The 26,553-nt window shown below is 39.1% G+C and overlaps 1 protein-coding gene across 1 annotated transcript in view; it reads left to right on the plus strand.

Annotated features, from left to right (window-relative positions):
* LOC114654378 (A disintegrin and metalloproteinase with thrombospondin motifs 19-like) overlaps nt 1-26,553 on the plus strand; it is a 221,007-nt gene that overhangs the window by 58,181 nt on the left and 136,273 nt on the right. The window contains exons 7-8 of the mRNA XM_028804882.2: nt 129-172; nt 23,106-23,211. Of these exons, the coding sequence (XP_028660715.1) occupies nt 129-172; nt 23,106-23,211 (150 nt within the window). The remainder of the gene's footprint in view (nt 1-128; nt 173-23,105; nt 23,212-26,553) is intronic.

The following is a 26,553-nucleotide window of genomic DNA, read 5'->3' on the forward strand; positions in this document are numbered from 1 at the left end:
CCAAAGATGGAGAGAAAAAGAACCTTGTCGTTAGCCAGTCAGCCATATCAAACAAGTGTAAATATTTCAGACAATCCCTGTAGCTTTTTGCATTGCAGTTTTGCTGACTTTTCTCTTTCTTGTTTCAGAAAGGATTTCTGTGTTCGTAAGGATGAACCATGTGACACAGTCGGTAAGCGAATATCCCCTTTAATTTAATTTTATCAGACTTCTCTTTTTTATTCTTTGGGCTTGGGGTGGTAAGAGGCCACTTTTTTGGGGGTTTAAGGTGCTTTTCGTCCTTCCTTTCTGTTGTTTATTATTCCACTGGTGTTGCACAGCAGAGCCCTGAACCAGCAGCTCAAGCTATCTGCAGTTCAAATGTGAGTGTTTGTGAGATTAAGAAGTGCTGCTTTTCCTTTAGATGTACACTGGGGCCATACCGGGAGGGGTTTACCCGCAGAATGCTGGATTAGAATGTAGAAAGGTGCTGAGGAAATGCTGAGCAACGTGGACCTGAGTGACACGTCCTTAGCTAACGTTTTCTTGTGTTCATGAATTCTTGTGCGACTGGCACTGAACGTGACATATTGCACCAGAATACTTGAAAGGTGTAATTTGAAATGCACTTGCCTTCCCCTTGGATCCTTGTGCATTTTAGACAATGACCTAATGTAGTCATTTAATAGTGGCAAGTCAATATAATCAATAACTAGATGGTTGCCCAGCAGCTAACATTACGGTCTGATGGTGCATGAACTTCATGCTCACTATTATACCTCACTTGTGGAACGTGCATGATCTCCCATTACAGACTGGTGAAGAAGTAGCTATCAATTCAGTTTCAATTCAGTTTATTCATCCATTGTGCCCTTCAGAGCACTCAGAGGCTCAGAGCGCTTTGGCAGATTTTCAAATAAGTGTTCTGTAAATGTAAGGTACAACATGTAGGAAGTACAAATATTAGATCTGAATACACAATGGAAGGTCTGAAACTCAAAGGTACTGTTGATGAGAAGGACCTGGGAATAGTGATGAGTGAAACCCTCTGAATTCGCTTTGCTTTGAGTTTGGAAATGTTCAGGAAATTTGGCATACTCAGGAAAATGCATCAAAGTCAATGGGGAAAGAGAAAATAAATTAGTTTTACGTGGGTTATAATAGTAGAATTCTTTTAAGTGTCTCTGACACCTAGGGAGTTGTCTGACAACTATGGTGGAACCAGAAATATGGCCTGAGCTGAGGCAGAAGTGTTAATCATTGAGCTAAGTTATACTCTGTGTCCATAAGTCCTTTAACTCTCTGTGCATCTCATGAGCTCCTATCACTATGACTAACCCTCTAAGGGACCAGCGTTATATACTTGCAGGGCTGTCCCTGCCACTACTCGACCTGCACTACAGCATGAGGAGCAAAACATGATTAATCCTGCAGGAAAAACACAACATAAATAAATCTGTGCAGAACAATGAAGTATTTTCAAAATATTCTCTTTATGGTCAGCTAATGAACCCCGCAAAAAAATATTTTTTTTCCATTTAAAACAAATGCAGGGTGCAGAACTGGAGTACCCTCTGGGTAGTAGATAGATAGATACTTTATTAATCCCAGGGGGAAATTCATATGTGTCTGTATATGCCATAAACTACTAACGCAGGCACAAAGCAGATGAGGCCTCACATTAAAGTGTGAGGGGCCATACACTTACAATACGCATGTGTGAAAGTTCTGCAGATGTGCAATGCAAATCAGGCAGGTAACACTGATAGGCTAGTGACATCTCCAACAAACAAGACTGCTGCAGCTCTGTCATGTTACACTGGCCTTTCACAGCATAATGGGGCACTGAGAAAAAAAAAGTTTGTCTAAGTTGGCTACATTGTGAATTTTCAGGGAAAAATTTGGCAAACAAGGTCTCTAGCAAGCTCAGCAAATTTTCTGTGAAAAACACTTAGGTGAGTTTTGTTAATCAATGCTACTTAGAAGTTTCAGTGGACTTGTTAATATCAACTTCCAGGCAGTGTTCAGAAGCCATTAAGAAGGCAAACAATGTTAGGTTATGTAGCATCTTGATGTGTGGAGTACAAGTCCAAGGAGGTGATGCTCAACCTTTATAACACACTGGTGAGGCCTCATCTGGAGTCTTGTGAGCAGTTTTGGTCTCCAGGTTAAAAAAGGACATAGCAGCACTAGAAAAGGTCCAGAGAAGAGCAACTAGGCTGAATCTAGGGCTGCTGGGGTTGAGCTATTAGTGAAGATTAAGAGCTGAGAATTTCAGTTTAAGAAAAAGCAGATTAAGAGGAGACATGACTGAAGCATTTAAAATTATGAAGGGTACTAGTCCAGTGAATTGAGACTCTTACTTTAAAATAAGTTCATCAAGAACACGTGGACACAGTTGGAAACTTGTTAAGGGTCAATTTCACACAAACATTAGGAAATGTTTCTAGACACAGAGAACCATAGACAATTGGAATAAGTGACCAAGAAGTGTGCTAGACAGTAGGGCTTTAGGGGCTTTCAAAACTCGACTTGATCTCATTTTGGAAGAATTAGGTGGATAGAACTTGCAAGCTTTGTTGGGCAGGATGGCCCGGTTCTCATGAAATATTTTCTGATTTTGTAATAGTGTAAACTGTGAACAAAGCACTGCAGTAGTCAGTTCTGACTGAAATAATTTCATGAATTAACTTTACAGTTGTTTTGTACAATTAGGATATATTGTGTGCTTTGTAGGACAGATTTCGTTCTTTGTAGGTCTTGTTTTAAGGGCCAAACAAAAGAATTGTGTTTGTTAGGAAAGCTTGAATGCACAAGAGTTATTTGATTGTCCCCAAATTTTTAAGAATAAAGTCAAAATGAAAGTCAAAAGAAAACAAAAGTCAAAAATCACAATTTCCCCTGATATTATTTGTAATTTACTTGAGGACTACTGGTCCCTCACTGTTATATTAACACACTTTTATACATGTGTGTTTTGTGTGTTTGGTGATTTTCTAACATGAGGTTTCCATTTCTGAGATTTATTTTTCATTTTGACTTGGTTTGACAAAGTTTATTTTTAATCCCATCTTATTTTTATTTGTTTTGGCAATGTCGTAGATCAGTGATTTTCGCTTTGGTGACGTCACAGAAGTAATGTTATAAACTCACAATGATCTCACTATGCGTTATCCCTTGGTAGATTCAGCATGTTCAAAATTAGCATAATTAGCTTCTGTTCTAAGTGGGCTTTAGTCCTGGGTTTGTTTTTCTGGTTTGATTTCGTTCTTTTTTTTTTTTTGACTTCTGTTTAACCCCTCGCCCCTGTGATTTCTGGTTGTCTAGTTCTTTTTAGTTTTTGACCATTAGCCTGTCTTGACTACAGCTCTGCCTTTGTTAACCATCCATCCATCCATTATCCAACCTGCTATATCCTAACACAGGGTCACAGGGGTCTGCTAGGATCCCCAAGGCAGGAACAAATCCTGGGCAGGGTGCCAGCCTACCACAGGGCACCCACACAAACACCAAGCACCTAACCTGCATGTCTTTGGACTGTGGGAGGAAACCGGAGGAAACCCACACAGACACGGGGAGAACATGCAAACCCAGGAAGCGAACCCAGGTCTCCTTACTGTGAGGCAGTAACCATCTCCTGGTTATTCTTTATGTAATAATGCTGGAACACATAACGTGTCTCAGAATACTCACAAGGTCTTTCCTTAAGTGCTTAAAGTTTGCATACTGCGTAATGCTTAATATGGTTGTCTTACATATAAATTATATTATGACCTAGTAAGCAAAATATGCACATCAGACAGTTGAAAATCTAGAAACCAAAACGACAGCACCCATCCAAACAGACACTATACAAGGAGACACAACAATTTGAAAGGGCTGGGGCAGCACCCTGGTGACCACGGAAAAAAAAAAAAAATCAATAAGTTGTGGACTCATCTTTCCACTTTTGAGTTCAACTCAGAACTAATTCCAAGATGGCCAAACTACTGGTCTTATGGGTTTCTGGCAAGAAGGGGCAGGTCCAGGAGGGTGGGAAATGGAAGTGACTTCAGAGGTGGAATGACTCTCAGTCTTCCATCCTACAGACGGAGGAAGAGAGAAGTCTTTAGCAAACAGCGCCATCCCCTGGTTTGGTGGGTAACTACCATTACCAGAGCCCTTGAGCTATTTCACAGTCTCACTTGTGTGACAACACACACAAAATAACATCATCAAAATAACAATAAAATATTTTAAAACTAATTATTGTGTTGCATAATATGATTAATAACACTTTCTGGGGGCGGCACGATGGCGCAGTGGTAGCGCTGCTGCCTCGCAGTAAGGAGACCTGGGTTCGTTTCCCGGGTCCTCCCTGCGTGGAGTTTGCATGTTTTCCCCGTGTCCGAAGTCCAAAGACACGCAGGTTAGGTGCATTGGCGATCCTAAATTGTCCCTACTGTGTGGTTGGAGTGTGAGTTTGTGTCCTGCGGTGGGTTGGCGCCCTGCCTGGGATTTGTTCCTGCCTTGTGCCCTGTGTTGGCTGGGATTGGCTCCAGCAGACCCCCGTGACCCCGTGTTAGGATATAGCGGGTTGGATAATGACTGACACTTTCCAGACAACTATATCCTGCACGGGGAGAAAACTCCTTATCCAGCCTTCCATTTTTGAAACTACTTAGTGCAGATGGTGGTGACAGGAGCTGGAGCGTATTGTGGCAGCACTAGGTGCAGTGTAGGAGCCAGGGCAGTACAGGGTAGCAGTCCATCACACAGAAAGCCTAAATTAGTCATGTGGAAAAATGTTTTTTGGACAGTTCAGTGCTAAAAGACAGATTAGTGATAAAGATAACTCTTAAGTTGTGACCTTATTCGGCAAAACGTACATCAGGCTTTCTGAGTTTAGAAGACTCAGTATCGTATTACTGCCTGCAGCATTTCCACCAATTTAGAGAATAGTTTCCCCTCTGTATATAAAGTCAAGTAGTTAATCACTCATCCAATTTTTTAACCCAGTGAAGCAATTAATTAAAGCCACAGTAGGACAAACATCATTAGGTCTGAACAGTTGGGACAGCTGGGTGCTGTTGACGTACAAGAGAAGCTGAGTATTACACAGGAGCTTCATCTCCCAAAGATAGCACATAAAATGACAACGGTGGTGACACACCATACTCATTGCAGGACTTTATGATGGAGTATAGCCGTCACATTTAATAACAAGCTGAAATTGGCTTCATAATTAGGACTTAAAGGACGCAAGAACAGTGTCTGAGAGATCAAAGCCCATTTTAAGATGGTGTTATTGAATGGTCAAAAATTACAATTAAAAGTGTAATAACATTAGCATTTCCTTTATTGGAGATGGTGATGTGCACAGGCCTTTTGCTGGGCTGTGCCTCACAAAGGAGAGCAGGGGCACTTTACTAGATAAGATTTGTTATATTTTAATCCTGGATACAAATAAGTGCCTACTTTTATTTCTGTGTTTTTAATTTAACTGGAAAATAGGATTTATCATCAGGGACATTAACCATGGCAAAAATACATTTTGCCAGTCTGTAAAGCCAGGGGTTGGCTACACGATGCTGCCCCCATATCCCAGCTTCATCAGCAGGCATGTCCACACATGTGTCCTCACAAGCCGGTCACTCTTGAAGCATTTTCATTCTCCTGGTCCGTTTGCTTTGTTCTCCACCAGGGAATGTTTAGTTACTTTGTTTTGATTTCCAGTTAGTTGTCTGCAAACTTTCAAGCGAAATAAACATATCAATATTGCCATGTCGTGAACTTTTTACATTGGGCAGAAACATTTTCTTCCCGGAACAAATTATCATGGAGGGTTGACAACAATTGAGTTTGCACACCTCTGCATTTTCCATAATTGTTTGGTTTATTTACCAAACACAAATGTGTGAGCAAAATCCCAGTTGTCAAACAACTGGACGGCTACTTGAAAATTACGTACTACTGTACATTGTACAAAAAGGACATGTTTCAAATAGTGTACAGAATAAGGGCATACAGTGGTGGGCTTCTGTTTCATGGCAGTAGACATATCAGGTGAGGTTCATTAGACTGTATGATGTTGCATATTTACTCTTCAGTAGCCACCATATGAACATGACCTCAACTCAGTTTATCTCAAACCACGTGTCTGTTGTATGAACTATTGTAAGTATTTGTTTATAATGTTAATTTTGAAATGTTTCATTAACATTTACTACACATGTCAAAGTTTCTGTGTGCATGTAGAGGGTGCTCCACCTCCACCCATCACTTTCATAGCTTAAGATTAGTGGGGTTTGATTGTCGGGCTTGCAGGACCAGCCTCACAAAGGTCTTCATGATGTGAGATGTAAGTGCCATCAGTCTATAGTCATGAGGTGAAGAGGTGCCTGCCTTCTTTGGAACAGGAACAGAACTTTCTGGAGTCCTAGGGACAGACTGAACTGGTGACACCGGATACCACAAAGCTGGTCAGTACAGGCCTTAAGAACACAGCGACTGACTACACTTCCCACAACTTTTGCTGTGTGTAGCTTCCTTAGTTGTCTCCTTACTTGGTCTTCAGTTTTGGACAGTTCACATTGATGCTCAGAGGTGGACTCATCACTAGCCATTGCAGTAGACGTGGTTGGAGTTGTTCATGTAGTAGCTATGGTGAGGGGGGACCAGTCCTTGGAAAAATGTAGCAGTGAGAGGGAAAATTTATTAAAAATTAGTTCAGGACATAAGCTTTGTTCACATTCCCTTCTATCTCGTGAGCCCTGGATTGCTTGAGCCCAGTAATTATGCCCAGTCCATTACAGACACCTTTGATGTTATTCTGAGTGAGTTTTTTCTTTTTTAGATTTGTAAGCCTCCTTTCCTTCGCTCAGCTTTTTTTCAGCACTTGTTGTGCGTGCTGTTTTTTATTTAATTAAATAAATCTTCAATTTATAAAGATACATCATTTGGCTTGTCTTTACAGCTAGAGGCTTTTACAGTTTCTCCATCTTGTGTGTGCATTTTTGAAATTTTGTGACTCTAAAACATTTTTGGAATTTTAAAAAAGTTTCCTCATTTTGGGTCTCAGATAGAAGTTGCTGACCATCTGGATTTGTGTGAGCTTCTTCTGAGCCGGTCTGTGAAGGTCCTACCCTACTGAGGCCTCATACCCATTATACCATGTTCTGGACTCCTTCTTACAACACAGATTGATTGTCTGCCAAAACGTTTTAACCTCATAATACTTTAGAATACAGAAAATGTGTAACTGTACTGAGAAGTCGGTAATCTGTCATCCACTTTGATTCCTAGTCATGTAATCTGACATCCTGAAGGCAGAGATTCATCAACTGCTGTCTACACGTTTTTTTGGATTTTTGTGAGTTTTTATCTCTAGTTTTTGACAATCTAATGTAAGAGTATATCAACTATAATTAAACTATGTTGAGTATCAATGTACTGTGATTAATTTTGCTTGGAGTTGTTGTCATATGTCCACCAATCTATATTTTCAAGAATAAGGTTAGAATTTCCTACAGCATGAATGAATTTTGACATAGTGCCATAATTTAGATGTCACACTTTCTGAATTTAAGATGTGAATTTGTTAGCAAGGACAAAATGTAATAAAATGAAATGCTGACCTCAGGTTGTTAAATTTAGAGAAGCAATAATATAAGGTATCATTGTGAGAATGTTTTAGTCCTTTTACAGTGATGAAGAACTATGATTAGTCCATTAGGTACAGTAAATATTTTCTATATATGTTTGTTGTAAGAATATTTAAAAAAATACCTTCAAGGATTCTTTATTATAGTTTATAGTTCATTTGGAGATTTCTAGATTTAGCCAGGAATAGTGAGCATGACCCAGGAGGTCTCTAAATTACCTCTACATTTGTGCTTCATTCTCCTTTAATATCTAAATTTTAGTTACTTTAAAGGATGTTAAATCTTCTAAATTTTAGATTAATTTTCAGTCTATCATTAAAAATCATCTACTGTCTGCCTTTTGGATTTATATGGGCCAATTTATGCAAGGAAAGTAAATCATCTGGTGTGGTCTCAACTAAAGGATGGATGTCTGTGTAGCTTAGCTGCATTTTAGTAAGTAAATGGAGATTTCACTTTAAGAAAATTATGCAAGCAGTAGTCAGGTGATAAGGAGGGGAATTTAACAAATAAAAATACTGTATATTTTTTTAAATTGGAGAAAAAAATGTAATTTAGAGGACATATGGTTAAACAGTGTTCAAACCTGAGACTCCGTGTTTCTGCTGTTTCTCCCAACCATCCTTTTTTTCCATCTCCATGTACACTGCAAATACCAATTCGAAGGCACCCTCTTCTTACATGGCACCAAAGGCAACAGCACTCTCTCACTCCAATGAGCTGATCCATGCCAGGATCAAGACTGCCCAAGAGCCATGGGTCAAGACCAATGGATTTTTGCAAAAGACAGTGTCTTAACAGGTGACTTTTCTCTTTCTTTCCTCCAACTTAAGCATACTGATTGGCGTCACCCTTCCACTCTATGACAGGTCCGGCCTGCAGATGCTACAGTATTTTAAATTTTGGTAAACTTGTTTGGTGCAGCATCACTTTTAGAACAGTTTTTCCTTGGAGGAAATGCAGAGAAATTCACAATGGGGACCAAACATGATTGTTAATAATTATTAATAATAAAATAAATATATCTAACATTTCACTTTGTTATTCATTAATATTAATCACCAGTGGAAAGCTTTTTATCAGTCAGAGTTGGTAGTGTTTAGTAACCTTAGTCCTTCCATGAGTAAAAAATAAAGGAATAGTCAGAATTTAGAAGCAGGACGGTGTAGCCATGTAATAGGCTCAGCCTTCACATTGACTTGGAAATATTTGTAAATCCTGTAAAATGAGTAGAGCAGAGGAGTTTTTATTTTAACTGTATACTGAAGATGCTGCAAATGCTCTTTAAAGCCTTGAGTAAAATGACATTATTAATAAACATAATTAAAATATCTTCATCATTCTTATGACAAAAATGCAAAATAAAAGGTAAATCCCACCTGGTCACAGTCTTCTGTTTGCGCCAGCATATGCAGGATTCAGCTGTGCTATTGTCCATCAATAAAAACCCACTGGTGCTAATGTTGTTAGTGCCCAAAGTAAAGCAGATCTGCAAAATGTGCCAAGATTTAAAAAAAAAAAAAAGCTTGGCCTCCTGATACAACACCCTAAGAATGTGCCAAGGGATAAATAACATGTGGAGAGCTGGCATGGAGTACTAAAGATATGTCAAGGAATAAATGTCATTTGTAGTTCTTGTAAAGCATACTAAAAATGTGCTATAAATAACATTTGGAGTGTTGGTGCAGGGCACAAAAGATGTGCCAAGAGATAAAAAAAATGTCTGAAGCACTGCTATAAAATACAGAAGATATGTCGTGGGATAAATATAATTTGGAGTACATGTAGAGTGTATTAAAAAGCAGCAAAGGAATAGTGAACATGTGCCAAGGGATTAATATTGTTTGGAGTATGGCATAATGTTAAAAAAGGTGTCTGAAACATTACTAAAGTGCTACTGCGCCTCTGGGCCATGCAGAACCAGAATAGGATTGTGTGTAGAGAATTTAGACTTGCTTTTCACCTTTAGATCTGTAGGGTATGAAGATTTAGAATTTTACTTTCTGAAGTGGGCTTACTAAATTGAATGATAAATAATTTACTGATTTAGAAGGGCAAGAGAGTCTTTTAGAGACACTAGATAAACTACATTAAACATGTTGCAAAAAGTCATACTAGTTACATTGACATGTGTATAGAGTACAGAGAAATTCTTACTCACATGTCTGACTAACATGAAACACACCACCATGATAAACAAGAATGTATCAATAGATATCAATTTCCATTTTCTAAATGTATATGCATTATCAGTAAACATCTTGTTGTCATTCTTCAGGTCTGGAGGCAAAAGGAAAGGATGACATTAGGTGACAGCGCCAACCCTTGACTTGGAGTAGAATTACTGCTAGACAAGCTGCATGTGTGACAAAGTATATAACCTTAATAGATGTAATATACCAATTAATATATATATATATATATATATATATATATATATATATATATATATATATATATATATATATATATATATGTATTCTATATTTCAATTAGATATATATTTTATTATCATTATTTGTATGTCCTATATAGTGGATTCACAAAATCTTCAGATCTATTCACTTTTGGCAGATTTTATTGTGTTGTAGATTTAATTTTAAATGGATAAATTTGCCAGTTTTGCCCATCAGTCTACATTCAATATCCCATAATGACAAAGTGAAAACATTTTCACAAAGGCTTGCAGATTTACTTAAAATCAATAACTGAAATCTCTCATTTATATACGTATTCAGATCCTTTGTTGTGGCACTTCAAAATTTGAGTTAATTCTCCTTGAGATATCTAGAACTTGACCTGCATCCACCTGTGGCAAACTGAATTGACCAGACATTGTTTAGAAAGTCACACGTGTACCTGTGGATATGAGGTCCAACAATTCATACTTCATGTCAGGACAAAAAACAAACCATAATGTCCAAGGAACTGTAATTGCAGCCAAAGGGGCTTTTATAAAATACTGAATTAAGTGTCTGAGTATTTATATTAATGAGAAAGTTCAGTTTTTGATTTTTAATAAACTTGCAAAAATAATATAGGCTTTTATGTGGTTATGAAAACTGCCCCCCTACCTCTAGCTGTAGATCTGTGAAGAAAGTAATTAATTTGACATTTCACTTTGATATGTGTCACTGAACAATTCCTCTAAGCATGGATTGAACAGTAACACCTAGCCGTCTGTCAAAAGAGGTATCTGCCACTAATAAATTTCCCACCATGATGTTTCCCGAAGCAGAGTACATTTTTAAAATTGTTTTCAATCTATAAATCTACAGCTGGTTGCTAAGATAGAAAATGTTTGGTGATGACAAGAAGCAAGAGCGCACAGGAGACAAAGGCGATTGTGCAAAGGTGAAGCCTTGCCAAGCATGTGTCAGCATGCATCTGTTGGAATGATCTAGATTTCATGTACGCCAATAACATATGAAGGTCTCAATGTGATACCATGATGTTTTTGCTGTGATTAGTAAAACAAGAAGGTCAATCCCAAAGGAAGAAGAGATTATTTTTTATAATCAGGAGACAAGCAGAAGTAGGTTTTAGAAACTAAGGGAGAGGGAAGTCATGATTCAGGTGGGTCGAAACTGGCAGAAATGCAAAAATACTGATTGACAAAGTTCAAAGCAAGAACCAGAGGATCTTGGTCCTTTTCTTGACTAGATTCACAAGTTCACTTCAAGTTTGTTATCTTTTATTTTTACCCAAAGCTTGAATGTTGGTTTTACCAAGGTGCCGTCTTAAATAAAATGAGTATGCTGGCATCATTCACAACAATAGTGGTCATGATGACAGCCGTTGCATGTTAGCAATTAGAAAGGTAAGTGTTAGTGATGAGTGAAACTGTTTGTGAGAAGTTTTATCAAATGGAAACATTGTGTTTCAAATAAATAGATAAATGGTGTTTCACTTCTAAAAATTCATGCCTTTAACACAAAAAGAAAGACATGCGTAAATTCTACATGTGTCTGCCTGTCATTTATTATTTAAATAAACATCTCTAGTGAGGAAAAAACCCACCAGACTCCTTTCGTGTTTGATGTAGATATTTTGTTGGGTTTGTCAGCCATTTGTTGTATTTGTTCCGCTAGTACAATCCCCTCTTTGACAATTATGATGACGGTCTTGGTGATCACAATCCTAAAGATTGACAGACAGAAAGGAAACTCCAAGCTCCACGGCACATGGAGTGTACAAGTCATCCACCTTTTATGCAGCCATTGAGAAACTGCAAAGTGTGACTGCTAGGTAGCATTATGGGGGTGGGGAGTGAGTTTTCCTGTGTAGAAAACACAGCAATGTGCACTGTTGTGCGTTTTGGGGGATTTTCTTGCAGAAAATATTTAACATATCACATTTTTAAAAAATCCATTGTGCTCCCCCGTGGGAATTTGAACAAGAGGCTTAACAAAAATCGATTTTACTGATCTGCATTAGTGAGTTGCGTAAAAAGAAGACAGATAAACCTGGAAATGTGAAAGGGGGAGCAAAACAACTTTAAAACTTACAAGAAACTCTCTTTAATGCATTTTGCAAGTGCCAAGACCCCTGTGAAATGAATTTTAGTATTAACAATGTGAAACTGTACGCAAACTGAAACTTGACTGTTTTGCTCGTCACTAGTAACAATCAAGGACACAGCTGCCTTCGTGAAACTAATCCAGAAAATGACAACGGCAATGTAATGTCACCAAAAAAAAGATCTTTTTTTAGAAACGTAAAAAGAATAATTACCACAAATTTTGCATTTTCCATGGATTAATAGAGCTTGTATCTTGTATTTATTCTTATCATACCACCATCTTGTTATACTTGTACAGTATATGTGCAGTTGCTCTGTGTCTGCCTGTTATTAATACTGCAGATCCATTGGTAACCACCAGAGGGTACATGTAAGTTAAATGCCACATAAACGTGCAATTTCTAGACTTTATTACTGCAGCTGCTCAGTTGAATGCAACCGCCTTTTGAAAGCAACAGCTTTAGACAATTAAAATGTACATTTTTTATTTGTTTTAATCGGTGTATATTTCAGTCATGCTTCAAGCAGCATCGTATAACACATTTGGGCAGTTGGACACATAGAAAATGAGTATAACCAAAGTGGAGCAAAAATGAGACATACTGTGTGACATCTGAGGTGGATCTGGCCAACAGTTTTGCCGAGTGGTTAAGCAGTCAAAAGGTATCTGGTTCAGTCCATAGCACAGAATAACTGTGTATCATGGACACATTGGACAGATTTGAAACATCCAGGTGAATAAATAAATATTAATTTGAGCAAGTGAGATCTAAAGGAATGATCTTTCTATAGAGATATGGCAGAATAGCAGTCAGGAGAGAGTACGGGGTCGATGCACAAAATACACAAAAGTCATCTTTTTTTTTTCCCCAAGAATTACTAGAGCTAAACCAAACTCTGGACAATTGAAGTTCAAAACCAAAATCTTTGTCCTAAGAAGTTTGTTTATTTATGTAAGCACTTAGTGTATTGCAAGGGTCTTTCTCTTTATTAAATCAAAGTTTGGACCCTGTGAGATTAACACTGTCATCTATTATATTCTGACCAATTTGATGTTATGGTAAGAAAGATCACTTAGTTGATAAGTTTTTTCTTTTTGTCAGAATTTAAATTCCATGACCTTTGCTTTCCCTTCGCACCTTGCAGTTGTCCATTCCTTCATATCTCAGTCTTTTTTTAATTTCTCTTTCTTGTCAGTATTGGTTTCCAGTGTTCTTCCTTATACTTAGGGGCACAGTAATTGGGTGCCATGAATTGGTGTTAGAATGAAGCAGTTCTTTTCACTTGTTTGACCCTGCTGCTCATTTGTGTACTCCCTCCTTTCTTACTAGGTTCTCAGAAATCCTCAAAGTACACTCTTGGACAAAAACAAAGCATGCACCTTGAAGCGTGATCTACTATGACTGAACTGGATAAATAGATTAGGCAAAAGGGGGATAGATGAGAACAGTTGGTTAGCAGGTTAAACCACCATGACTGGCAATACAAATGGCTCATGTGATGGAGTGAAGTGTGCACTGCTTCTTTAGGTGTGTAATGGAGTGCCAGTTGGCTTTCCTAGATTTCCCATTCATGTTTTGTCAGAGTTTAGTCTGCTGCCCCACTGGGCAAGGGAGTGGTTCATCACAAATGAGTTCTCATGAAATCGCACATGGTGGTTGGTCATAGTGGAGTTGGAAAATGTCAGCAGGCAGGTCTTCCGTGAAGGAGTGTTTAACGGGTGACACAGTCACTGTAAGGCATCACTGCATGGTCTCCTAGTGGAGAGAGGTTATCATACTGCAACATCCCACTCACCATAAAATCTTCTGTTCTGGTCCTGTGCTGTTATAATGTTGTCTGCAAGGGAGAAGTGGGACTTGTCTCTGAAACAAGCATGTCTGCTGTGCATGCCAGTCAACTCTGTTTGACACTGACTCCTATCCAGACACAGTTGGTAGTAGTGAGCAGTCAATGGCAAGCTTCACACAGCAGAGTTGCACCACTACGAGTCACTGGCCCATGGTCAAGGTGTTATACAGCAACTGGTGGTAGGTGCACCTTTTTGTATGTAAAAGCAGCACCATGTGGGATTGTCACGCAGTTGGATTCCCAGGACTGTTGATGATGAGCCAGTGTTGGCCGTTGTCACATCTGCTTCGCCAGCATGTATCCTGATAGGCTTGGCTGAATTCCCAGTCTTACAAAGATCAGTGATTTGGCCCCCGTCAAACACATTCAGTTGTTTGTAGAAATAACAAATTAATTGTTGAGGGACTCTTAGTGTGTTGTGGCTGCAGTGCACATTTTTTGAGGTCACCATCATCCAAGATTGTCACATTTTCATGATAAGAATGGCTCATTGATTGTATACGCATAGCAACCATGCTAATCTCCAGTGCTGCTTTTTTGTGCCAACTGGACTGCTGTAACTTTAATTTTTTCAGAGACTGCATCGTGTCTGTTTTATAGAATGCACTTTCTCTGCAAATTTTGGTGTCCAGCATATTATGTTAAGTCATGGTACTATCTTTGTGTTTGGAGAACAATTTGCCCATCTTCAGGCAGTTTAGCATTATTTACGGCTTCATAAAAAGGTCATTTATGAATTGCATTAAATACTAGGAAACAGACGGACCTCTGGTCCTCAAACAATGGTGGTTCATATAGAGCAAGTGGAAAATTTCCATTTTGGCCACATGTTCTTTTGTTTTCAGTATGAGAAAATACCACTCTGTGGTGGGTTGGCACCCTGCCCAGGATTGTTTCCTGCCTTGTGCCCTGTGTTGGTTGGGATTGGCTCCAGCAGACCCCCGTGACCCTGTGTTCGGATTCAGCGGGTTGGAAAATGGATGGATGGATGGAAAATACCACTCCACAGTGAGCACATCGCCGGTGCAACTTTCGTAATGTAAGTGTCATACGCAATGGACAGGCATCCCAACCAGGAGAGAGGAAGGTTCCTTACCCAGAAGGGAGGCCCCGAGTGGACAGACAGACATCCTTGCTGAGAGAAAAAAAGGTGCCTTACCTGAACAAGGATGGATGGACATACCAACTAAAAGAGAAGGACAGGGAAGGACTGTCTCTGTGAGATGTTTGTTCCCCCAGGACGCTAGATGGTAGCGGCCCTACATATCAGTACTTGGTTGGAAACTAGCAGGGAATGCCGGGAATTATGATCCGGAAACACAGCCCTGCTGGGTCCTCTGGGTGCCACAAGAGGATGCTGCAGGGAGATGCACTCCCTGTTATTTAGGACTTTCCTATGACCTGCAATTGCTTCCAACGGGCAAAAGCCCTGGTATCGGAAGTACTACTGGGTCCTTAATAAAAGGGACCGCACTGCCTGCCTTGTCCAGGCGCGTTGGGGCTGGGAGGAAGGAATGCAACACTTGACTGGAGGAGAGCAGTGCGGTAGAGGGAGGAGAGGAGGAGAAAAAGGAGAAGAGACAAGTTGTTTTTGGCTTGGTACAAGGTACTTTGTGTAACAAACACCCCTTATTTGAACTCAGGAATATGTTTTTGTGTTCATGTTTGAGGTTTGGGGCTCACTGGTGTCCCCTAGCCTTCACAGTAAGTAGTAGTCTTCAACAAAACACTGAGGTGCTTCAGTGATGAAGAACAATGGCTAATACTATGGCTCATCAACATGCCAGGCATATTCCAAATACAGAAAGCAAGAATGACAACAATGGATAAACATATTCCAATAGATGACAAGATTGTAAAATACTCACAAACACTACAAGCATTGCTTTTACATCCTTATATCACGTACCTTTTTATTTAAGTCTTTTTTGTTTATTTATATTTTTGCTGTTTTTTCCTTATTGTGATGCCCTGAACCCACAGCCATGTCATCTTCCTGTGTCTGGGCCATCACTAGTCAAACCAAGGATAAACCAGGGTGAGAAAGCAAACAGGCGAGACTTACTTGTCAAAAGAATAAGAGTTTATTGAAAATGTAGAGAAATAAAGTGCATATAAAGGTGCAAACAGTGAATTTTTAAATAAATAAGTCAATAAATAATTCTTCTTTAAACTCTATCATAAAATCCAACAATGAGTTGGATGCCAATAAATGAATCTAAATAAATATGTTAAAATCCACAGTAGTAGAAGTAAAGTCAATGTTTTAGCTACTCTGTCAGAACATTGGGAGTCCCACTGATGCAGCCCGCCAGATCCCACCATTCTGCAACCTGAGTCAGTCACCATTGATCTGAACTGCCACCTGTTTTGTTTCCCGCAGTTAATGGAGCTGCTACCTCCACCAATCACCGCAGCTCCCAGTGCATCGTGTCCTTACCCAGATGCTTCTGTTTCGAAACTCCCTCCTTCCATTCGCTCCCATGGTCTCTCTTCCTCTCCCCAGCTCTGCTTTTCAGCTATTCAGCTGACAAGAGCACATCCACCTCACAGAGCTCTCACCCAGCCCCCCAGCCCTCTGTTCTGCTCTCCAAAAACTAATCGGAGTGACGGTTAGCTCTCTGAACCAGAAATCACTTTCTCTTCTACTCCATAACAAACAACCAACCTTCCTCTAAGCTTAACCCACTCTCCTTTATACATTATTCAGCCTGCAGCTGCTGCCCCATTGCTACTGCTACTGCTGACCGGCAACCTTCTCAATAAGCCGGAACACGCTTTCATGTGCATGCTTCATATTGGCCAAAACTAAAACACATTGTGTTAAAATAAAGAAAATGGAATAAATAAAACACGGACAACTTTTATCTCACAGCAGTCATTCACTGTTTACCATTCGGAGTAGTTATTGTATTGTTAACAGAATAGTTAATTTCCAAATGTGCGTGACATGACATCATGGCCGCCTTCTACCTCAGAGATTAGTCAGTCAGTCATTTCCCAACCTGCTATATCCTAACACAGGGTCACGAGGGTCTGCTGAAGCCAATCCCAGCCAGCACAGGGCGCAAGGCAGGAACAAACCCTGGGCAGGGAGCCAGCCCACTGCAGAGCACACACACACACACACCAGGGACAATTTAGGATTGCCAGTGCACCTAACCTGCATGTCTTTGGACTGTGGGAGGAAACCCACGCAGACACGGAGAGAACCCGGGAAGCAAATCCAGGTCTCCTTACTGCGAGGCAGCAGCACTACCACTGCACCACCCCTCAGAGATTAATTAAAGATTAAAACAGTGTCTGCACTTTAATTATAAATAGTGAAAAGAAACTAAACATTTCATTAAAGTAAAAATATAGCTTTAAAACTAGATACTCTAGTGATTTTTTTTTTCAAATTGCTTACCCTGTGTATCAGCACTCCAGTGTATCATTTAGACTGTTCTCCCTTAAAGCAACCTCAGCAACAACAAAATAAAAATTATTGATTGCTTCAGTAGCATGAAAAAGATCAGACGAGCACATCCTTCAGCAGTTAGAACTGAACTGGGTCAGATATCTTTTGGATGGAGTGTCACTTTTGCTTTCATTTTTCAGACACACAATGGATGACGGCATGTCACTTTCACTTTCCTTTCACCTCTGTGTTTTTTTACATACCCTGCAATGTACTCTTTGTGTGTGTGTGTTGTGGTCATCCGAGCTAATAACAGGTTGATAGAAGCAATTAATTTTGGTGCACCAATCTGGCTGCCCCGTTTACTTCAAAAATCAAAAGAAAATTGCACTCGGTGGCACCATTACAGAAAGAAATGCTCTCTGTCATTCTAAACAGAAAAGTGCTACCTGTCAAGGCTTCTTATTAAGGCTCTAAGGAACTCTGTGTTTACAGCTTTCTTGTCAGAGCTCTTGTCAACAAGTGATGCCTCCTTCTGGGCTCCTGGGCTTTTATGGTCTAGGGGCCAGAAGGAGCAGTCAGTTGCCCTCACTGGGTGGTCTCTTGGTATTGTGAAGGCAAAGGAAGACAAAACTGCGGCAGCACCCCTCTTGGACTGTGGTGGTAATACATATCTGGGAGGAACCTGGAGTGTGTATCACCAGTGTGTGTACACATATAGGTTCATAAGGCCATTGCAATAATGTCTACAGAGTTCGGTAAAATCTTACCTTACCTTAGTAAGTACATGTATATGTAGTATATACTTTAATATTTTGTTAGTCATCTTCTCTACAGACATAAAGTTAAAATATAACATTCTCCAAACTGTTGAATCGGATTCAGTGTTGCGGAGGATTCAGAGTCTGTTCAGGCAGCACTGGGATTGGGATCCAGGATGCTTAATCCGAGAGGCAAATCCATGCTGCCTGCTAAATAAATAGTAATCATTAAGAAGAAAAAAGTTATTTCTCTAGCATAAAGAAACATAAATCAGTTTGCCAAGAGCGGCCAGTTGCCTCTTATAGTTGTCCTGTAGCTCTGCCTGAGGTCGCTGTAATGTGATGGCCAGATTGATTGTGTGTTGTGTGCTGCCTCTTGACATGGCTTCCGTTTGGTGCGTTTCTTACTAGTTTTGTCTTCTCAAGTATTTTCCTGCCTGCTGCCAATTTCAAGTTAAGATGCAAGTCTGCAAATGTCTGCTTTAAGACCCATTCTGTCCTCTTCCGGTGTTTATATTGTTTTTAATGAGAACGATGCATAAATATTGTATTTGTGTATTATTATTATTATATTTTAAAGTTATTTTCAATGTGCAAAATAAGCATAAAGTTGTGATGCAGCTGATTTATTTGCCAAGTAAATAAAGGAAAATGCTCACCAAATATCCTTGGAAGTTGTTCTGCTATGTGTCGTGATATTTAATCTGGTGCCCTCTGGCCATCTCTGTGGAGTCCCTTAGAGAAGTCAAGATGGGATAAAAAAAAAAAACGGCCTACAGCCTGCATAAGATCAATGTGCGGCATTCCCAGGATTGACTCTGGATAATCTCTCCTTGGCTCAGAACCCGCGGCAGCTCTGACACCACAGATTACAAGGCCTAATACAATATCCCAGGGCACTGACGAGACACTCGGAGGCTGAGGTAGCTTTCATTGAACAAAGCAGTGATTGTTTAGTTTTTTTTTCTTTTTTAAACATTGGCACAGTTCCATCTGTGTTATTAAGCCACAGGAAATCAAGGCATAGATACCGTATATAGAAAGGAAAAAGACTTTGTTTCTGCTTCTTGCTGTATGGGAAACGACTTGCTAATGAAACCCTCTCTTCTCTTTAAGCTCTCTGAAGTGAATAAGCGTGAAGAAGGTTTCTGTGCCATTGGCCTGTTCCTTGTTCTACTTGCTGTGCTCATTTTACAGCCTTTTATCCCTCATGGTTGTAAATAGTCAATAGAAAGTGCAATGGCAGTACAGGCCAGCAGACTAGTCAGTTTTACATACACACGTCTTATTGGAGTTTTGATTTTTAATCAGAAATTCTAGATATCCCCATTAAAACAGCTTTAGAAAACATGTGTGTCCCCTCCCTGGTCTGAGGATAAATAGAAAAGGAAAGACAGCAGCATGAGAACCAAGAGTTAGACAAAATGACAGATTACCAAGGAAAAATGAAAATGATACAGTACATATCTTCTCTACTTAACATGCACCTAGTAGCAAAGCAGCATCAGGTGTCTAATATATGAATTTTTGTTATATGTGTAATTTTGTCTGTTTTGGGGTTTTGAGTCACTAGTGCTGCAAGTGCATGAGTAGGGTGCATCCAAGCAACATTGCTAAGGTAAGGATTCACTTCCTGCTGTCGGGAGATGCATGGTCACTAACAGCTTCCCTCCATTTGCCTGCCACCTCTTGCTTAGCTCTGGAGGTCCTGCCTCTTCCACCCTGCGGAAAATTAAAAAGAAAAAATGAAGCATTCCGGATGTCAGTATTCTTTTACCAGGCTGGATTTTAAATAGCTCAGAGCTCTGAGAAATCCTGAGGAAGAGGCATCCACGACACAAACGTTTCCGCAATCATACCCTAATTTACTTTCACTTTCATTTAGTTTGCCAGCATTCATCTAGAGACCATTTGGTCCCCAGCCATTTATCGTCTCCCTCTTATTCCTTCCTGCATTACAATAGTTCATTTTGGTGTCTTTTTCACATTTTGTCTTGTAAGTTTAAAAGTTAACTAGGGGGATCCCCCCTGCTCGCTTCGATCACTAGCCACTTCACGACTCTGCTGCTCGCGTTGTGAAGAAGTGGGCTGAACGCACCCTAAGGAGACGCAGTCGCTCCTCTGAAACCCCACCTTAAACGGTGATACAATGGAAAACAAATACAGTTTTTTTTACCTCCTCTTTGCTCTATCAGCTGCTGGCTTGTCTGCTGCTGCTGCCGTGTCACGTGATCTGCATCTTGTGCAGCACTTTGAACATTTAAAAGCCTGTACAGCAGCTGTCTTTGTCATCTACTCTTTGTCTTTTACTTCCTGCCATGGGTGTGGTTAAATCTCTTGGCACAAATTCCTGTCTCATGGGACATGAGTTCTTGATATTTTTTAGTTTATAATTTAAAAACGGAATAAGAATCTGAAAATCTAAAAACATAACATTAAAGTTCGATAAATTCTGAAAAGAATGCTACCAAACATATATATGTAGGTTTTAAAATAAGCCCAATTTGAAGGGTGACATAAAATCATTGCACTTTTAAGCTTAGGATTTTATATATAGAGAGTACCGAGTAGATTTTCTGTTTATGCAACACTTTGGAGTTGGTTACTTGACCACATCTGTTGCACTGGTAACATCACCACATGTAACTGCATAAATATGGCGTTGATCGCACACAGCCTTTGTCCCTCAGTGGACGCAAAAAGTTTTGATCATTGTAGTGATTTTTAGCTTTCTGTCATGTAGGCTCTAGCCTTAGGATTTTGTGTACTAGTTATGACTGTTTTCCAGTTCTGACTTTTGACTTTGTTTTGCCTTTGAATTGCTTGTTCTTGTTTGGCTTCTTCTGTTTTCTGATCCTCACTTGTCTTTTCTCTCTCATTTATCAATCATCTGTTGGTTTTTCATTGCTCACTTTCCATGTGTGGTCAATTTTTTCCTTCTGTTATATTTTTTTCTGCTGCTCTTTTGTGGATATTTAGAAGGCATTAACCTCCAGGAATATTATTATGTGAGTGCGTTGTATTAATTAGTTACAAATCAGTGAATATTCTTTAATTGTTTAATTTTAAGTGAATCACAAATACACAGCTTATAACACTGAATAGCATTCAGTGCAGCATCCAAGATTTGGGATCCAACAGGCAAACATTTTTTTTTATTCATAGTAATTGTTTTTTTTTTTGGCTTATTTAGAAGTTGTGTGTCTCAGTTCTGTTGACAATTCACCTTCCAGTTATTTTATGGTTTTGAGCCTAGATTTTGAAATGGAGGACCTTTAACATTCTGTGCCAACTCTAATTTCCCTCTGCTCTATTTCTGTGTGTGGTGCCAACAAATCCTTACCCTGTCTTTTCCAATTGGCATGCAAAAGTGCCACTCTGCTATATTTTCCTTTGGAGGTTTCTTTAGGGTCAATCCACCACGTTGATACCTGTAATCCTGACAACTTCCTTTCTTATTCAATAAAAAGTTACCTCTCGTCTTTACATCCTACGGACAATTACACTCCAAAATTAACTTTCCAGCAACACATTTTTTTCATTATCTCCAAATCAAAAACTTTGTTAAACAAAACCTGCCCAATTTTCCTCACCTCCCACCTACCTCTATTCCGGAAAAAATATTGATCAGTCTTGAGGACTCAGACAGCATTTCGCAATATATAAAAACCTTTTAAAGGCCCTCCCTTTTAAAGATCCCAGAGTACAGTGGGAAAAGGATCTCTTATTCAACATTTCAAAAAAGGAGTGGAAGGCAGCCATGCGCAGAATTCACTCGAGCTCCATATGCGCTAAGCATACAATTATTCAACTTAAAATTATATATCGAGCGCATCTGCCTCGTTTAAAAATGTCCAAAATTTTTCCAGGGCAAGATCCAACCTGCGAACGTTGCAATCAGGTTCTAGCCTCATTGGGCCACATGCTTTGGGCCTGCGCCAAATTAACATCATTCTGGAGAAAAATCTTTAAATGCCTTTCAGACAGCCTTGATGTCACAATCTCTCCTAACCCATTAACAGCTGTGTTTGGTGGAGTATAAGATGCCCTTAAAGTGGAGAACAACAAACAAACTGTAATAGTGTTTACCTCACTACTAGCATGTAGACTTATCTTTCTCAACTGGAAAAGTCCCACCCCACGACTTTTAAGTCAGTGGGTAACTGATATCATATACTATCTGAAATTGGAAGAAATCAGATTGTCATTTAGAGGATCTGTACAAAACTTTTTCAAAGCCTGGCAGGATCTAATCAATAACATTTTAGAATAAGCTTTTAAATTGAGCTGTCTTTCTCAGGGGTGGGGGTTGATTTGTTTCAAACCTAGTTTTGTAAAACTTGAATTGCTTGTATGGAATGTTATTTGATTTTAATAAATTCAATAAAAATAAATATATAAATAAATTTATAAAAAAAAAAACTCTGAGGAACCTCCATCATTCCCTCGATGTTGTTTGTAAATAGCTGAATTTAATTTAATGACTATTCATCAACCTTACTCGTACTTATTTGCTTCATATTTTGAAAAATGTTGTTAATGTCATTTGTTTGAAATAAATAAGGAATCCTCCCTCATAAGTCATATTCCATAGTCGTGGATTTAGTCTGTTATCCCTTCTTTGGATGACTTCTGGTGCTGTAATGTCCACCCTTGTTTTATAGACACCAAAAGATAAAAATTTGCCTAATTTTAGAATTCTTCTGTTTGTCATCTTATATATATTGCAAATTTTGCATGTGAGGTGAACACCACAAGTGACATTTTTATAATGCACAACTAGCTTCAAAGCCATTGCTCACTGCTAATGCAGCTGTCCAATGCTGGTTGTCCACAGAGCGAATGTCGCATAGATCCCACCTACGTAAAAATCAAGACAAAGTAAAGCTGACATATGTAATATTCTTGAATATAAATACGTATAGTTTTCTTTCTTTCTTTTGTACTAGGTATTGCATATTTAAATGGAATGTGCAATGAGAAAAGAAAATGTATTCTGGCTGAAGACAACGGCTTGAACCTGGCTTTCACAATTGCTCATGAAATGGGACACAAGTAAGTTTTTTACATTTTCCCTTAAATTATCCTCTTAGCTTCTAATATGACAAGTTTATGCCATTATTATTACTTAATGCTAACTATAATTATATTGTAAAGTATAATTTTTCTAACCCCCCACCATGTATGATTTTAACAAGCTTTATTATTATGCAACATTATACATTAATGGGTTACAGTGTGTGAAAATTAAGAGACTCGACATACTTAAAAAGGTTTGGGGCAGCCACCTGTATAATATTCCTGGCTGCAAAAGGGTTTTGAATAGCACAGAGATGTTCACAATACTGAGTCCAAAACAGAACTGGTGAGGGTTTGCAAAGATGGCGGCTTTAAGGGATCAGACCAGAAGCAATGTTCTTCTAATGTCAGTCTGTACACCGGAAGTGACATTCTTCTGGGCGCCAGAACCGGAAGTGACATTCTTCTGGGTGTCGGAACTGGAAGTGTTGTGATGCTGAGTGCCGGAAGCGAAGTCATCAGCTCTGAATCAGACAGGTTTTCCCGTGACTGGTCTGTAGAGATAACAGGAGTAGATTTAGTGCACCCCGCCACCCCCTGGCCAGGCGTGGAATTACCTTTGCTTGGTCCATACAACTTCATCCTACTCACACGTGTGTGACAAGTTTCAAATAATCATAGTATGAAAAATAAAGAAATGCTAACTGAAGCTATGGTGCCTTCCCTTGGCCTTTCACTGAAGACCTTATAGCAAGTAGTGCACTAGCCCTCTCTCACACCATGTTGCCAGTGGCAAAGTTTTTCCCTCTAAATTTCTACCTGATCTTCTTTCTTGCTAGTTAGCTCATTTATACATCCAGTATCATGTGCTCCTAATTTTATTTGACTTGAGAACGTAATTGGAGTAAACATTTAGAGCCACAACAGTACCCCAAGGCTAAATTTGAGAATCAATATTTTAGGCTACATCCACATTACTAGATCATCCACACTACTAGATTTTCACTTGAAAAATGTTATTTTTAAACAAAAGTGGTCTCCGTCCACACTAGGCATTTTCACATTGTTTACGAAAGTATCACACTTAGAGGTTGGAAAAATCCTTGAAGTGACAGTGACACTGTCAACCATAGGATTTCTTGCAAAATTGTAGCGACTGATGAATGATTTGCCTTTTGCCATGTATGCAGCATTCAAAATGCAATTTAGATGCATAGAGGTAAGCAACACAACAAGCGCCATGGATAGCGCCTCTGTGCGTCCTCTATGTTGGAATGTTTTTCTTTAGTGAAATTTGACCAGTCAGGGAATGAGGGGTTGTAATGAGCAGGATCCAATCAGGGGAAATGCCACTTAATAAGCACAAACAAATCAGAGTGCAATTAGAGTCTGTGTTTACGAAAGACTTCCAACTCTGGAGAACATTTTCAAAAGCCTACATTTTCAGAGGTTGAAAATGCTGAGGTGGTGGGGCAAATGAAAATATGTATAGTAGTCTGGATGGGTTGTTAGAGTGTTTAGGATATTTTTTCATTGTGTGTTTTTTTATGTTTTACAATCTTTTTTGTCTCAGTTTGAAGACTTTATCCAGTATTGGCATTGTGCTGGTTATAATGGATGTCTCCCAGACCATTGTTGCTGCAGCACATACAGTACGTCAATTTGGCACAAGTGAGAGGTTGCAATTATTTTGTGTCTGAGCCTTACCTAAAAAGTATTTTTAGGTGTTATAATTCATGGTTTGTCTGATAATGAATTTCAGGTTTCCTATTAACATGATCTCTTGATTATTGTTTTGCATCATTGGTAGTTTGTCTGGTCAGTCAACCCCACTAGTCTAAAAGATTTTAGTTTCAGCTCAGCATATTCATCGTCTGCTGACTGCTAGTCTTTTAATGAGTCGCTGTCATTTGTCCCACTATTCTACTGTCCGTGGTTCTCATTCTGCTTCTTAAAACACCAAATTCACCCCCATTTCTGTACGATTGGAGTGTTTTGATTGTTGTGCTTGACCTCTGCCACGTTCAGTAGACGCATTTCTTCCACTTTCATCTGAAAGGGTGATCTTTCTTCCTCCTGCACCTTTAGAGAAGTTCCTGATTACTCTTACAGCTCCGGTAAAGGCATTGCCTCCACAATAATCTTTTGAAATGGTTTTCTTCCTCGTGTACCTCCAGGGAAATCTTTGTTTCCTCTAATCCCACCAGTGATAGTCTTTCATCCATATTCACTTCAAAGAAAGCATTTTCTTCCTCATACCCTTTAAAATTATTTATTGCTTATGCCCCCTCAGTAAAGGTCTTTCTTTCTTATACTCAAACATCCTCCCTTTTTCAGTTGCACACTCACTAAACGACATAATATGGGGGGCTTTGTCATCCTCCAGTAAGATTAAAGGTGTCTGTTAATACAACACATGTAGGACTCACACACTGAAGAGCACAACTTTGTAGCCAGACTCTAGAAGACCCTAACTCAGGTGCTCTTGGCCTCTGTGTGCCTCTGGAGATGGCTGCAATTCAAAGCCAAGTGAATTTATAGAGATATCTGGAGATAATTTTGAGATTTCTAAAAGGTGAAGATGAACAACATTTGCTTTCCTTAATGTCCATTTGAAAATTGTTTCTCTGTTTGGCCCATGGCCTACTTCATGTTGTTATGATCTAATCCCTGAAGGTAAGGCCAAAACCACAAAAGCCTTCCTAAAACAGATTAAGCCACTTAAATAAACTTTAGTCATCTTTATTAATGAATTACATTTTACAAAGAATATTCCAACAATGAACTCAAATAAATAGATAATAAATCCAAGTAACTATGCAAACTACCCTAAACAATATAAAATAAAGCAAGTAGAATAATATATAAGTAATACTGCAGAGGTTGGAAACATAAAAATGGCAAAATACCAAAACCTTAAGTAAACAGCATAAATGTAAATTTATCTTCACCAAAGTGTAATCCAAAAGTGAAATTCTAAGCCAAAATAAGAATTCCAAAATCCATAAAACCTAAATGAAAAGGCACGTCATACTAAATCCAGACATAAACAAAACAAGATAGCCAGATATGATTGAAATAATTTAGCAAAGGACAGAGGGGATAAAAACAAGACCACACCACGATGCTGTTAATGGTCGCAGACCTTTATAGTCCTCAGGTGCTCATCATATGTGAGTGCACTAATCCAAAGTGGCTTAATCCCCACAAAATCCGGGCAGTATTGGAAGTAGGGGATCAGAGAAAACTGGGAAATGTAAAATGTAAAGATGCTGATGGGAAAGGAATGGGAGAAACAAATAATATAGAGGAAGTACAAGGCAATTAGGCAGTCCTGATGATGGTCACCTAATTTGAGAACCTGCAGTCTGCTGTTTC

Source organism: Erpetoichthys calabaricus, chromosome 7 (genome assembly GCF_900747795.2).
Source record: "Erpetoichthys calabaricus chromosome 7, fErpCal1.3, whole genome shotgun sequence".
NCBI lineage: Eukaryota > Metazoa > Chordata > Cladistia > Polypteriformes > Polypteridae > Erpetoichthys > Erpetoichthys calabaricus.